Source organism: Aedes aegypti, chromosome 1 (genome assembly GCF_002204515.2).
Source record: "Aedes aegypti strain LVP_AGWG chromosome 1, AaegL5.0 Primary Assembly, whole genome shotgun sequence".
NCBI lineage: Eukaryota > Metazoa > Arthropoda > Insecta > Diptera > Culicidae > Aedes > Aedes aegypti.
Window position 1 is genome coordinate 57,785,036 of NC_035107.1, and position 13,339 is coordinate 57,798,374.

At 38.8% G+C, this 13,339-nt stretch overlaps 1 protein-coding gene across 2 annotated transcripts in view; it reads right to left on the bottom strand.

Annotated features, from left to right (window-relative positions):
* The window catches only part of LOC110681295, a 532,644-nt gene that overhangs the window by 119,101 nt on the left and 400,204 nt on the right, over nucleotides 1–13,339 (bottom strand). For both annotated transcript variants that reach the window (XM_021857080.1, XM_021857129.1), the window contains exon 5: nucleotides 8,821–8,960. In XM_021857080.1, the coding sequence (XP_021712772.1) occupies nucleotides 8,821–8,960 (140 nt within the window). The remainder of the gene's footprint in view (nucleotides 1–8,820; nucleotides 8,961–13,339) is intronic.

Below are 13,339 nucleotides of genomic sequence, written 5' to 3' on the forward strand. Positions count from 1 at the left end.
CAACTCTCAACATTGCAGTGACGACGACCCTATGCTAAAGATCAGTTGCGAGCAGCTTCGTTTTTTTCGTGTTCATTTGGTTCGTTTGCTTCTTTGAAAGCTCAACCAAAGAACTATCGTGCTATTATCGAAACCGACCGAACCGAAGATTGGGCACCTTCCATCTCACTTTTCGTTTGTCAAGCCGAAGCATCGACTCGTCATTCGATCTACCTACACTCTCACACTCGGCTCTACTTTTAACCCGAAGCATTCACATAGTCATCTGTTTTAAAATCCGAATTTCACCCCTCTTCTCAACCAGCCACACTCTCTGCAGAGATAAGGCGCTCAATCGCATACAACGCGCATTCTTCCGTTTGCCGATTCTCTTTCGTATAGCAAATTATGTTCTCTGGTTCGATATAAGACACGCTTAAATATTATCTACTCAAGTTTTGTATTTTGTTTTAATTAGTTTATATTAAAGGAATATTTATACACCATCGTACCATGCTTTAATCGTATCAGTTTTCTTCTGTTTTTTTTTTTTTAATCAGCTTTTAAACATGCTAGTGTTTCGGTATATTTTATTACCAAAAATCGTATATCTACTACACAACGGTAAAGGTTTTGCACGATTTTAGAGCACGATTCGGACTAGTTGAAGGAACGCATTTAGCCGAAGGTACGCATTTAGAAGTACCGTAACCCGGGGGCAAATTGATCACTGATTTACAACTTTTTGTTGTGTTATCCTTCGGAATTCAAATAATGTTAAATTAATTACGACAAAATCAGTACTTCATTGATCTTTATCAGTTTATGTAATCGACTTTTCATGAAATAATATTTAACATATCATAAAAAATAGTTTCAATATCAAAAAATAAAAATGACACACTGGGGCGAAATTGATCATCATATAACGAAGCAGGTTTGACAATGAAAAATTTTCTATTTACTAAATTTGGGTCTCCTGAATCTGAAAATGGTGGCATCTTGGCATCTTGATGCTCCTCTGAGCAAACGCTCAACTGTACCAGGATTAACACGGCAATCGACATAAACGGCTATGAACAAATGGACCTCTCTAAGACTGAGAAAAGCATCCCTGCGTACTCTCCGATATCTACCTGCGAAAAGTAGAGAGCGACCTTAGAACGATCTCACCAGACCGACGTTAAAATGGACTCTGCCGACCTTTTCCACCCTTGGGCGCCAGCAATGGAGAAAACGAACACTCGCACGTAAAGGTTAACTTAAATTTTTCTATGCACGCGTTTTATCCTACTACCTCGTGTCCACTTTTATATTGTATGACGGGGTTGGTGGTCTGATGGCTACCGCTTCTGTTTCATAAGCAGAAGGTCATGGGTTCAATCCCAGGCCCGTCCCTTTCCTCGTACTTTGAAGTTGTATATCTCTCACTTGCTTCTATCTTCCATTTTAAATCTATCACACTCGAACTATTCGTTCATAGCAAATGCTAGAACCAGATTCGGACAAGATACCGTTTCCCTAACGCTTCCATTCTTCCACGCGCATGCCTTTCCTTACGCCCAATTCATAGGCAGTCTGCTAACCACAAAAGCAAACGTCTCTGTCATGCCTTTCCCCCAATCCAAACACTCCCGCATGAACTGGCGTAGATGTAGTGGTATATACGGTCTACGTGGGAGCCAGTATAATGCATCATCAATTCCACCCCCTTCCCCACATTGGTCTGCATTCTGACGTGGCAGGCACCATTCTCGTCTAAAAAATAGAAGATCACCAGTACTTATACACTGAGGATGCCTGTTAGTCCCAAGCAGTCATTCGGTTGGTTCCTTGTGTAAGTGCAGCTGATCTGGCGATACTGGAGTAGCATCCACGGGCGGCCAATCAAGCTCAAGCTCAAGCTCAACCTCGTGTCCACTTTTATATCTTTGTATTCAGATTTACAGCAAGACCGGGATTGCGTTAGTGAACTGTAGAACTAGAACTCCGATAAGCGAATGAGACCTTCGCCTCGTATATTTTTAGTTTTGTTTTTTTTTATCTGTTTTCGACCGTTCCGTTGTGGAACAGGTTTAAACAAAAAAAAAACCCAAAAGGGCTTATCCTCTTTACGAAACATCGAACATGGGGTTCCATAGCAATTTGTGAATAGGGTCAAAATTCAGATAAGGATACAACAGCAACGAAAAACATTCACAGCGGTACAGGACCCTATCACTACTGTGGTATTTCTGCTGTAATTGCACAAGAAACGTGAAGGGTTCGATATTGAGTGAGTGCTTCGTGAAGCCCAAGCAGGACAGTTCGGTTTTGCGTCGTCCGATAGATTTGGCTCACGGTTTCGCGCGTGTTTTCGTCGCTGGAGATTTTTTTTCTGTTTTGGAGCGTCTTGCTGGGTAGTGCTTCGTGAAGCCCAAGCAGGACAGTTTTTTCATTCAGAAATGGAATAGTGAAAAGTGAAAAATGAAAACGTGATTTGTTTGATTTGTGTCCTCAGTACTATTGGTTTTTGGCTGCCCTAAGTTCACCGAACCATCCGGAAGTAACAGGCAGCACATAAATTTAGAGAATCAATCCGGTGAGTTTGTTCCATTATGATACTTTTTCTTTTGTGAGCCTTCCGGATCGTTTTTGTCCGCGTCGTGGAACTTCTGATCGTTTCTTGAACGGAAAATGTTATTTTCGGAGTTTGACAATTATGTTCAGATTGCGCATTCTGTCCGGGCGGGTGTTACGCAACTAACAATCGGTTGTGGATGCTTTTTAACCGTTCGATGACCCTGGAGGGATCGATTCTGCTTTTCGTATAATTTTGAGCAGAAAAACCGACTGTGTTATCCTAGGGAGTTTAGTTCGAACGCGCTTCCTTTCGTTTTTCGATTATCTAAAAATGCAGTACCGCCCAGTACAGTTTTTCAATAGGCGTGATATTTTTTTTACGCGTATCGTTATTTTATACAATCCGATGACCCTGGAGGGATCGGTTTTGCTTTTTACTGGTTATTGAGCAAAAATATTACTGCACAATCCACAAGCATTTCGCGAAATACTATTTATACTATTTATACTATAAATAAGCTATTGTTTTCTCTTTTGATTGCCGGCATTCAAAAGATTAATTTGAAAACGCTTAAACAACAAATATTTATGGTCTATCGCCAGCTTTCTAGGCGAATCCTGACAATATACCTTCCCCAACCTCCAACTCCGTAGCACTTATGAGGGTGTCGCTGAGTCGGTGGCCTCTCATTAAGTAAGTGCTACATCAACATTTCCTTCCCCTATCCCTAGTTACGGTAAAGATGGGCGTGGCCGGGAATAGCGATATTCATGCTTTTAGTATTCTTGTTTATGATTTGAACAAGGTATACTCCTCTGCCTTGTTCTTGAAAGTAGTCAGGATGAGATTATTAAAAAGAGACATGAATGTTGCTAGTATCCAATCTACGAAGTATACCGTGACTACGCTAACGCTAACGCTAACGCTACGCTAACGCTAACGCTAACGCTAAGAAAATGCCACCAGAATAGATAATTAGTACCATGTTCTAGAAATGCAAAAACATTTTTCAGATAGATTAGATAATATTTTGGTATTCTAAATATACATTAGGAGTACAATTCCGAGTTTTGAGACAAAAACGTGTTCCGCATTATTGGAGTGCTTCGTGAAGCCCAAGCGGGACGGTTCGATTTTTGCGTCGTCGGGGAGGTTTTGTTCTCGGTTTCGCGCGTGTTTTCGTCAACGAAGAACTTCTTTTTTTCTTGTTTACACGCGTCTTACTGGGTAGGTATTTGAGAAAGCCTAAGCAAGACGGTTTGTTTTCGGGACGCCAAGAAGTTTTTCTGTTCGCACTGTGTGAGTGCGAAGAGATATTTGTGTTCAGTCGAGGATGGATTACCAACTGATGAGTTCGTTTCATGCTTATGATAACACATTTTTTCTTGAAAGCGTAACCTTTATGTAATATTGAAACAAACTTTGTATGGTTTGTCACTATAAGTGTCGGCATTATATTGTTGTGTGCATTTGAAATGCAAATATCAAATGCGGGAACACCAAATGCGGTAAGATTTTAAACAAGGAAGGCGAAGTCAAAATTTGATTTTCTTTGCTAGGTTGGCGGTGATATGCATCATGGTTGCTAAGTATCCTTTGGTTACTTGATGTTACCGCATTTGAAGTTCAGTTAGACTGTATTTGCACGTCAAACGCAAACAGCAATACTTTAATATACATATATTGTTCTCTTTTTGACATTATTAAAATATCTTTTGAATTGTTCGACATTGTGAATGTTGACGTATATTTTGAAACTTCTACCATCTCGAGACAAAAATGCACAGTTATACTCATATGTAATTTTCAAATAAACTATATATGGTTCGTCACTATAAGTGTCGGCATTATTCCTGTTTCATATGATTTAAAATATATACATATAATTCTCAGTTTTCGCTATTAATAATAACTTCTTTTGAATTGTTCGACATTATAGATGTTGACGTATTTTTTTAAATCTTCTACCAAAAACTTCTCGAAACAAGAATACAAAACTAGCTTTAAATATAAGTCGTATATTTCCCCTCTTGTCCATGGATCGCATCACGGACCAGAGGTGACTCCCAGATCTTTTCCTCCCTCACTAATAAACACCCTTCCCGTGGTGATTGTGGAGATGCAGAGGTATTCTCGGTCTCTAGAAGCAACAATCATTACACCCTAACATTCCTTCCCCATCCCCATCCCAACTGACTGTAAGGTCTTGGCCGGCGCCGTTATTGATCAATAATATTAGATCTGCTAAAATTGCACTTCGAGAGTAAGCGGAAACTCCTATCTCTTATTCATTTGGATCGTAGTGAAATTCTTACCAGTTCCGATCAATCACGGAGTAGCAACCATTGACATGTACAGTCAGTCTATGCTATGCTATGCTATGCTATGCTAAAACGTGTTCCGCATTATTATAGTTCAAATCAGCTTATGGTTCATTTTGTCTGTTTTTCTACAAATTACTAATATATTTTATTCATTTTATTTTATTTTAATCGCAGAAATTGTTGGAAACACTAGTCGAATTCAGTAGATTTTTTGTGATATCTAGGGTGTTAGGAAAAAAATCATGAAAAAATCTACTCCAATTCTCTGAACATGAAAAATATACTTACAAGAATAAGTTTCTACAGAAACTAATGAAGAATTCCTGGGTGAATCGCAAGCGAAATCATCCCAAGAATCTCATGAAATCGGAGCATTCTTAGATTCATTCAGGACTTGTTTTTCTAGGATAGCATTAGAAACTCCTCCAAAATGTAATGTGTACCTTAGAGGAATTCCTGACTTATTTTTTGCTGGATTTCTTAAATTTTTATTAGAATAGCTCGAAATTGAGAATTCTTCAGGAAAGCTTCAGGAAAAAATGACTCACATTTTTAGAAAAGACATTGGTGGTTTGTTAAGAAGTGCCTGCCGGGACCGGCGTTCTTTGATGTAACAGCTCGAGTAAATCCTTCAAGAACCCTTAACGTCCGGAAAAATATTCAAGAGACATTCTTCTGAAGTTCCTATCCACTTCATAGAGAAAAAACTTTCTAACAAATTTTTGGCAATTCTTCAGTGAACACACGATCGTACATAATAGGATATATGACTACAAATTTGGAGGCGATATACGTACATATTGAATGCAGCCTAATGGCGCATACACGTATATCGCCTCCACATTTGTACTCATATGCGTAATTCGTATACGAATTTGTGTTTACTGGGTCTTTTAGCTAATTAAATAGAAAACTAATTACTTTTTTGAATTAACACTGTAAAATCTCATAACTTTGTATAAATTATTGAAAATGATCAATAAATGGAAGACATAAAATAAGATGCAACATTTTTGAAATTTCGAAAACTGTCGTTCTTCTTCTTCTTGTCATTACGTCCTGACTGGGACAAAGCCTGCTTCTCAGCTTAGTGTTCAATGAGCACTTCCACAAATTCGAAGTTGCCATTTTCGCATTTGTATATCGTGTAACAGGTACGATGATACTCTATGCCCAGGGAAGTCAAGAAAATTTCCATTACGAGAAGATCCCGTACCGACCGGGAATCGAACCCAGACATCAGCAGAATGGCTTATGTTGTTTCGATAAAAAGTAGGCCGACATGCAACGGAATTGCACTATTATTAGTTTCTGTAATGGGTGTACTGTCAAATTCTCCAACAGTACATTATATGCCAAGCCTCTTGTTTACCAATCTAGACAAGTAAACAGATTTCACCCAAATTCCGTAACCTAGAAAACAACCGATCGCTTTCGAATCAACCACCTGACAGCGAAAACGTGATCCAATTTTAGACTACAAACAAACGGTTTTTCGGAGGCCCCAACAAAACGCGGAAGGGCATTTTGCATCGGTACAAAAATAGCGCGCTTGTTTCCATCCCCCCGCGTGCCCGCTATCAGCTGCCCGTCATGAATCATCGCGCCAAAACGCAGTAGGCCCCTCGGCGCTCGTCGCCAAACATAAATACAATGTCATGCTTTGTTCTGGTACCACCGCCGAGATTGACGCACTGAACTGGAATTACGTAAATGGGGGGAAAACCATCAGCTTGCTTGGTTTTCGAAACGGATAACGATGCTAAATCGGTTGGGTTTCCACGGAAAACATGCCTCCTTTCGATCGAGAAGGCAACCAAGGCTGATAAATGTTGCTTCCAGTGAATATGCGCCTACTCTAATGCTGTTACGTACACACATAATTCCCGAAAGTACAAGACTTCATGAAAATGCACAATGCGAGCGAATCGAACCGAAACAACCATGAGGGTGGCCAGTGGGGTGCGTCGCAACCATCCCCCCCTGATAGACGGAAAATAAATTTTGTATAAACTTTAGTTTAATTTTTGAGAGACCGGCAAACTTTGAAAGCTTTGTCTCGATTTTATTACCAAACGCTAAGGTTCATATTTAGACCCATTTTATTGATTAAAGTTTAAATATTATATAGCCGTTATTTGAGCAGGAAAATTTACTCAAGAAGTAGCAAGAACACGCTCTATCGTGTTATTTAATAAAATCAAGAATTTATCAAAAATTTTAGGACTCTATTGAAGAGAAAGAAGGGAAACAGAGTCTCTTCATGATTGATAGATTCGTTTGAAAAGACACGCGAGAAACCTCTGCCTTTTAGACGAAATTGACACTTCCTCTAACAGGCGAAAATTGTCCTGACCACATCTTTACCTGGGTGCTGCGAATTGAATCCCTTTTTATTTTCAAGCAAATCTTGAAACATGCTTCTTGTGAAGAATTGAGTTTGTCGTATTAGTACCTCAAACGTCACTTTGAGTTTTCTGTTTATCAAATTTCGCTCTCTGATCTCTCTCTGGAGAGCTTGAATGCGTCCTAGCTCGAATGACTTTCTCATTGTGAAATCGGCTAATAGTGGGTCTGCTAGGAGTTCGTGGATCTATTTCATTTTTATGTGACTGTGCCTTCGGATTACAACGCTGAGTTCGTTCAAAAGTTGCCGGAGGAGCAATTGAAAGGATCATGTCGATGGTTTTATTATTCCGGCCGTAGCATACCCCCTCAATCAAGAAGGTGGGCTAATAAGATGTATAAACTCGATTCCTAGCATCAAACCGAATAACATCGAAAACGACGATTCTGATTAATCAATTTCGGAAACACCGATAGCGTCAGCATCTCGAACGCTTCAATTATAAAGATTATTTGGGTGGCCAAAAGCCAAAAGGAGAAGAAATACTCAACCGACAAAATGTTGCGCATGGAGTGTCAAGTATTTATCCTTGTGTGAATATTAGGTACACTGTTGTTGAAATAAGTCTTAAATAATATTTAGACTATTAAACAATTTGTTGCAATATAAAGAAAATAACAAAAATAAATATATTTTTTATCTCTGACATTACAATACTTTCTCACGAGATCACATTATTCTCTCACAAGTAACATAACCACAATCTGGAATGTTTGGCTCCGACAATCAGGCTCCCGCTTGACAAGCAAATTGAGTCAGACCGCAGCACCAAGATCTTTACTAAAGCTTTATTGCAGAAACAATCCGTTCTCGAATACGTGAACAGCTGTCATAAACTCGAGATCAAGCAAAAATACATGGTGAACTAGATCATGTTTACATGTTGATTCGACCTATGCACGGATTCACTTTATGACGTTTTAGACTATGGAAACAAGTGAATTTGGCACTGCTCAAACGTCAAATTAATGAACTCATGCATTGGTCCATGGACCGATGCACGAGTTCACTAATTTGACGTTTGAGCGGTGCCGAATTCACTTGTTACCATGGCCACATAAATAACACGGCACCGCTCAAACGTCAAATAATGAACTCGTACATCGGTCCATGGATCGATGCACGAGTTCATGGATTTGACGTTTGAGCGGTGCCGAATTCACTCGTTGCCATGGTCACGTAATTAACGACGTCAAATAGTGAACTCGTGCCTCGATCCATTGTCTGATTTCGAAAACGTTCATGTTCATGTTCATTTTTGACAGTCCCTTTTCTTTGTATCTTTTTTATGAGCGTGTGGAGGAAAGGAAAAGAATAATCGATTGCCGTCTTGTGAGAAATTCGGTAATTGATGTCGCCCCCACCCCCCGAATGGGCTACGCCCATGGAAGAAAACCCCCTTCGTTTGCTTTTCGTGATGGCATCCGGGCGTGCTATTTATCGCCCTGAGGGGGCTGACCTGACGTTGTACAGCTTCTGGAAGAGCTCTTGCCCACATGTAGGTGCAGATGTTTGACATGTAATTCGCATTAATATTGAACACTCACCTCGCACCGGGCGACAGAGGCTGCTGCGATGGAATCTCCGTCTTCAGGAACCGATACAGGTCCGGAGTGGGTCGCGCCACGCTTATCGACGACGAACGCCTCCGGTTGAATATCGGTGACTTTTGGTGCTGTAGATAATCCTGCACGTGGGGGGAGAGAGAGAGATAGAGAGAATAGTTACATCGGATGCGGGTGGAAATTAGGGTGACCCAGAAGAATAAACTATGTTCGAAAAGTCATTGTACTCCATTCTCATGTTTATAAAACAAATCAACTTTCTAAAAGAAGCATTTCGAGGTTCCGCCAGATCAATTTATGAAAAATTGTCATTATTGATAAAATTGTCTTAGTAAACTCTCCATAATTCGATATTGAAGGAACCATCGAGTTAGGGAGATATCAAGTTACAGAATACAAAACGAGTGCAACTGCGATCTAAGGGACCATCGAGTAACCATGAAACCGAATTTTACTATGGTTCTCTAACTCAATATCGAGAAACGGAATATCGAATACAGGAGAGTTGACTGTATTTGACGTTTTGCGCCAATATTTTCAAAGCCCATATTTCTAAAATATTTTCTTATTGTTCTATGGCATTTGTGCGGTAGAAGTTTTCTAAAATATTCAATTTTCATTGTTTTTTTTTCTTTCAGGCGTTACGTCCCCACTGGGAAAGACGCTTAGTATTTTAACTTTCTTCTCAGCTTATGGAAAGTATGCACTTCAACAGAAAAATAGTCGCCTATCTCGATGCATGGGAAATTTCTTGCAAGAAATGCTTAAGAAAAGCATTTTTCTTTGATCGCAGTACGCAGTTGAAAAGAAATGTCAATTCAAATGGAGCTCACTGTAGAAAACTTCTTGACCATTTCTTACGCAGAAATTGTTACTTTTCTTGAGCGTAACAGCATATCTAGCTTTAGTGTTCTTTTCAGCACTTCCACAGCTATTTACTAAGAGCTTTCTTCGCCAATCGACCATTTTTGCATGTGTATATCGTGTGGCAGGTATGAAGATACTCTATGCCATACCATGGGATGTCGAGAAAATTTCCAACCCGAAAAAATCCGCGACTGGTGGGATTTGAACCAACTACCCCCAGCTTGATCTTGCCGAATAGCTGCGCGTTTACCAAAAACGAAACAAAGACCTCCAAGTTCCTTGCAGAAGCTAAAAAAAAATTATAGCACATAATGCACCCCACAGACGCTCAGACGGTTTGACCAACATTGACTCCGCCCCCAAGTTAGTCAAACCGACTTAAGTTGATACAACCGTTTTACCGACTGTCAAGGTTGGTTGCAGCAACACGACATTTCTTCGCATGTTTTTAGACTTGCCGAGAGTCTAGTGAATATGTGATTGTATTTTTTTCGAATGCTGTGGCTGCGGGGGAGATTCTTTTCGTGATTTTCTGGCAATAATCGCAATAAGAAAGAGAAGAACTTTCAACATTTAAGTACCGGATGAAATAAATGTTTAAGAGGAATCCCAGTTATAAATCATACGAAATATTCCGGAAAAACTCAGAAATCATGACGGGTCTCTTTCGGCAAATATTCTGAGCAGTCATTGGTATGGGAACCCGACCAGAACCACATAACAAGATTATAACACATTTCTATCAGCAGCAGTTATAAATAACAGAAGATGATAAAATTTTGCTATCAAGATGGCATTGTTCTCAACTTGCTATATTTTTAGTAACACATTTATAACAACATTTGTAATATTTTTGACATCGCATTTATAAGTTTGTTGCAAATGACATCCGATGTCATAAACAGTAACAAAGTTTGCAATAATTTAGTTACTTTATAATAGCCTTGCAACACATTCTGTAATAATTTTGATATAATTGTAACAGGGTTTGTTATATTTTAGTTTAATTTGGTACAAATTTTGTTAGAATTTTTGTTATTTTAACTACTAACGGTACATGTTTTATAACAACTGGTGATATAAAAAAATCATATCAGGGGAGCACATTGTGTAATAATCTTGTTTCTTCCGTCTGGTCGGGAATGGCCATGGGATTTTCTTTTTCAAACATTCTATCCAGAATCTTTCAGTCGTTTCCTCTAGTTATTCTGCTTTGACGTTTTTCCAGGAATCCATAAGCTATACTTAGGATTCCAGCAAAAGCTCTTCCTGGGATTCTACCACGAATTTTATCAATAATTCCTTTAGAAATTTATCCACAGATTCAACCAGAAATTCCTCCGGGGAACATTTTTCAGGCATACCTTCAGGTGGTATTTTTCCAAGGATTCCTTTATAGGGTCCTCTACAAATTATTGTGGATTTCAACCATTGATTCCTTCAAAGATCTGTCCAAAAAATCCATAGGAATTTTTTCAGGGCTAACTCGAAGGCTGCCTACTAGAATTCCTCCAGATTGTTATAACAACTTTTTCGAAGATTTCTTCAGAAATTTCTCTAGAAGTTAGTTCCAAGGATTCCATCACGCGTTATCCAGGAATCACATCAAGAATTCTTTCAGAAACTTCTCAAGGGATTTCTAAAAAAATCATCACCAGAAATTCCCCCAAGGATTTCACCAGAACTTTTTTAAGGGCTTGCTCTTAGGACTCCTCCTCAAATTCCTCAAGGAGTTACATCAGAAAATCCACCAGGAGTTTCTTCAGCGATTCTTTCTAGCAATTTTTCAACAAATTTCTCCAGGGATCTATACAAATACTTCTCAAGGGATTTCTCCAGTGGTTTATCCAATGCTTCATTTAGGAATTCCTCCAACGAAACTTCAAGCATTTCTATACAGTTACTACCCACAATTTATCCAAGGATTCATCAAGTTCCTCCATAGATTCCACCAACAATTCCTCCAAGAATTCCATCAGAAATTGAAGGCTTTCAAGATTTCCAGAGAAATACTGTAAAAAAATCATCAAAACTTAATCAGCAGGAATTCCTTTAGAGATTCTACTTGTAATTTTTTGAGAGGATCCCCCAGGTTATCCTTCGGTATTCCTCTAGTAGAGAATCTTCAATTGATTCTTTTATAAACTCCACCAGTGTTTCCTCCAAAGATTCTCTCTTGTATCTCTGAAGGGACCCTACGAGGCATTCGTCCTGGGATTTCTGCAGGAATTACTTCAATAATCTATTATAAATTTCTCCGAGGATTCCTAAAGGAATTTAACCATCAATTCCATCTAGTATTTCTTGAAGGATTTTTTTCAAAGAATCTACCAGGAATTATCTTAGGGAATCTTTCAGAAACTCCTTCAGGGATTGCTTTAAAAGTTTTTCCAGAAATATACTAAGGAATCTCTCCAGGAAACTCTCTAGGAATTAATCTACTGATTTCTTTGGTTATACATCAAAGAATTTCTAAAAATATATCTCCATGGATTTTTTTCAGCAATGAAAAAAAATCTTTTAGATCTACTGTAGGGATTCATCCTGAGGTATTTAGAGAAATATGTTGTTTGAAACTCTGAATAAATATCACTTAACTTCCTGGAGGAATTTATGAAGCACAATCCTAGTAACACCTTTCAAGTATTTTATGGTTGAACTTTTGGCGAAACTCTGGTAGATTTTTCTGGTGGTAGTTCTAGCGAAACTCTGGTGATATTCCCAGTATTAACGCTAGAAGAAATCCTTAAAAAACTTCTCTCGCGAAAAATTACAGGTGATATAATTAGGGAAAATACTGTTGAAGTATCTGAAGGAATTGCTAGTGGAATCTTTATAGGAAATTGTGGTCAAATCGCATAGGAAATTCATTATTGGATAATTAGAGTTCATCTTGGTGGCATCCACGAAGTAACCTCCCAGAGGAATCTCCTCCTGAAGAAATTCCTGTTTTAAATCCCAGGAGGAATTCCTGATAGAGTCACTGGATGATATACTGGTAGATTCCCAAATTACAGGTAAAACTATTATAATAAATTTCTGGTAAAATCGCTGGAGGGTTCCTGAAAACCCCCAAGAATCCCTGGAGTTATTCCACGAGAAATTCCTTGAAAAATCCGGAGGAATCCTTTGATGATTTCCGGGATTGATTCCTTAAGGAAATCCGGGAGGAACCCCATGATGAATTCCGCGAGGAATCCTTTGAAAAATTCCGGAAGGAATCTCTTGAGTAATGCCGGTAATGAAATAATTATAATAAATTTCTGATAAAATCCCTGGAGGAAATCCTGATCATCTTCGAGAATCGTTGGAGATATTGCTGGAGGAATTCTTTGAGGATTGATTCCTTAAGGAATATCGGGAGGTATCCCTTGACTAATTCCGGGAGGAATCTCTTAAAGAATTCCAGGAATTCTACCTTGAAAAGTTCTTGGATGAATCTCTTAAAGTATTTTCTAGAAGTTCGGGTAATATCTCCTAATAAATTCCGAAAAAAATTCATAATAAATTAACCCAGAACAACCCTTGAGTGATTCCTGAAGGAACCTTTAGAAAAATTCCTGATAGAATCTCTGACAGAACTTCTGATGGAATCCCTGCAAAAATTCCCAATGAAATCTATTAAAGAACTCCT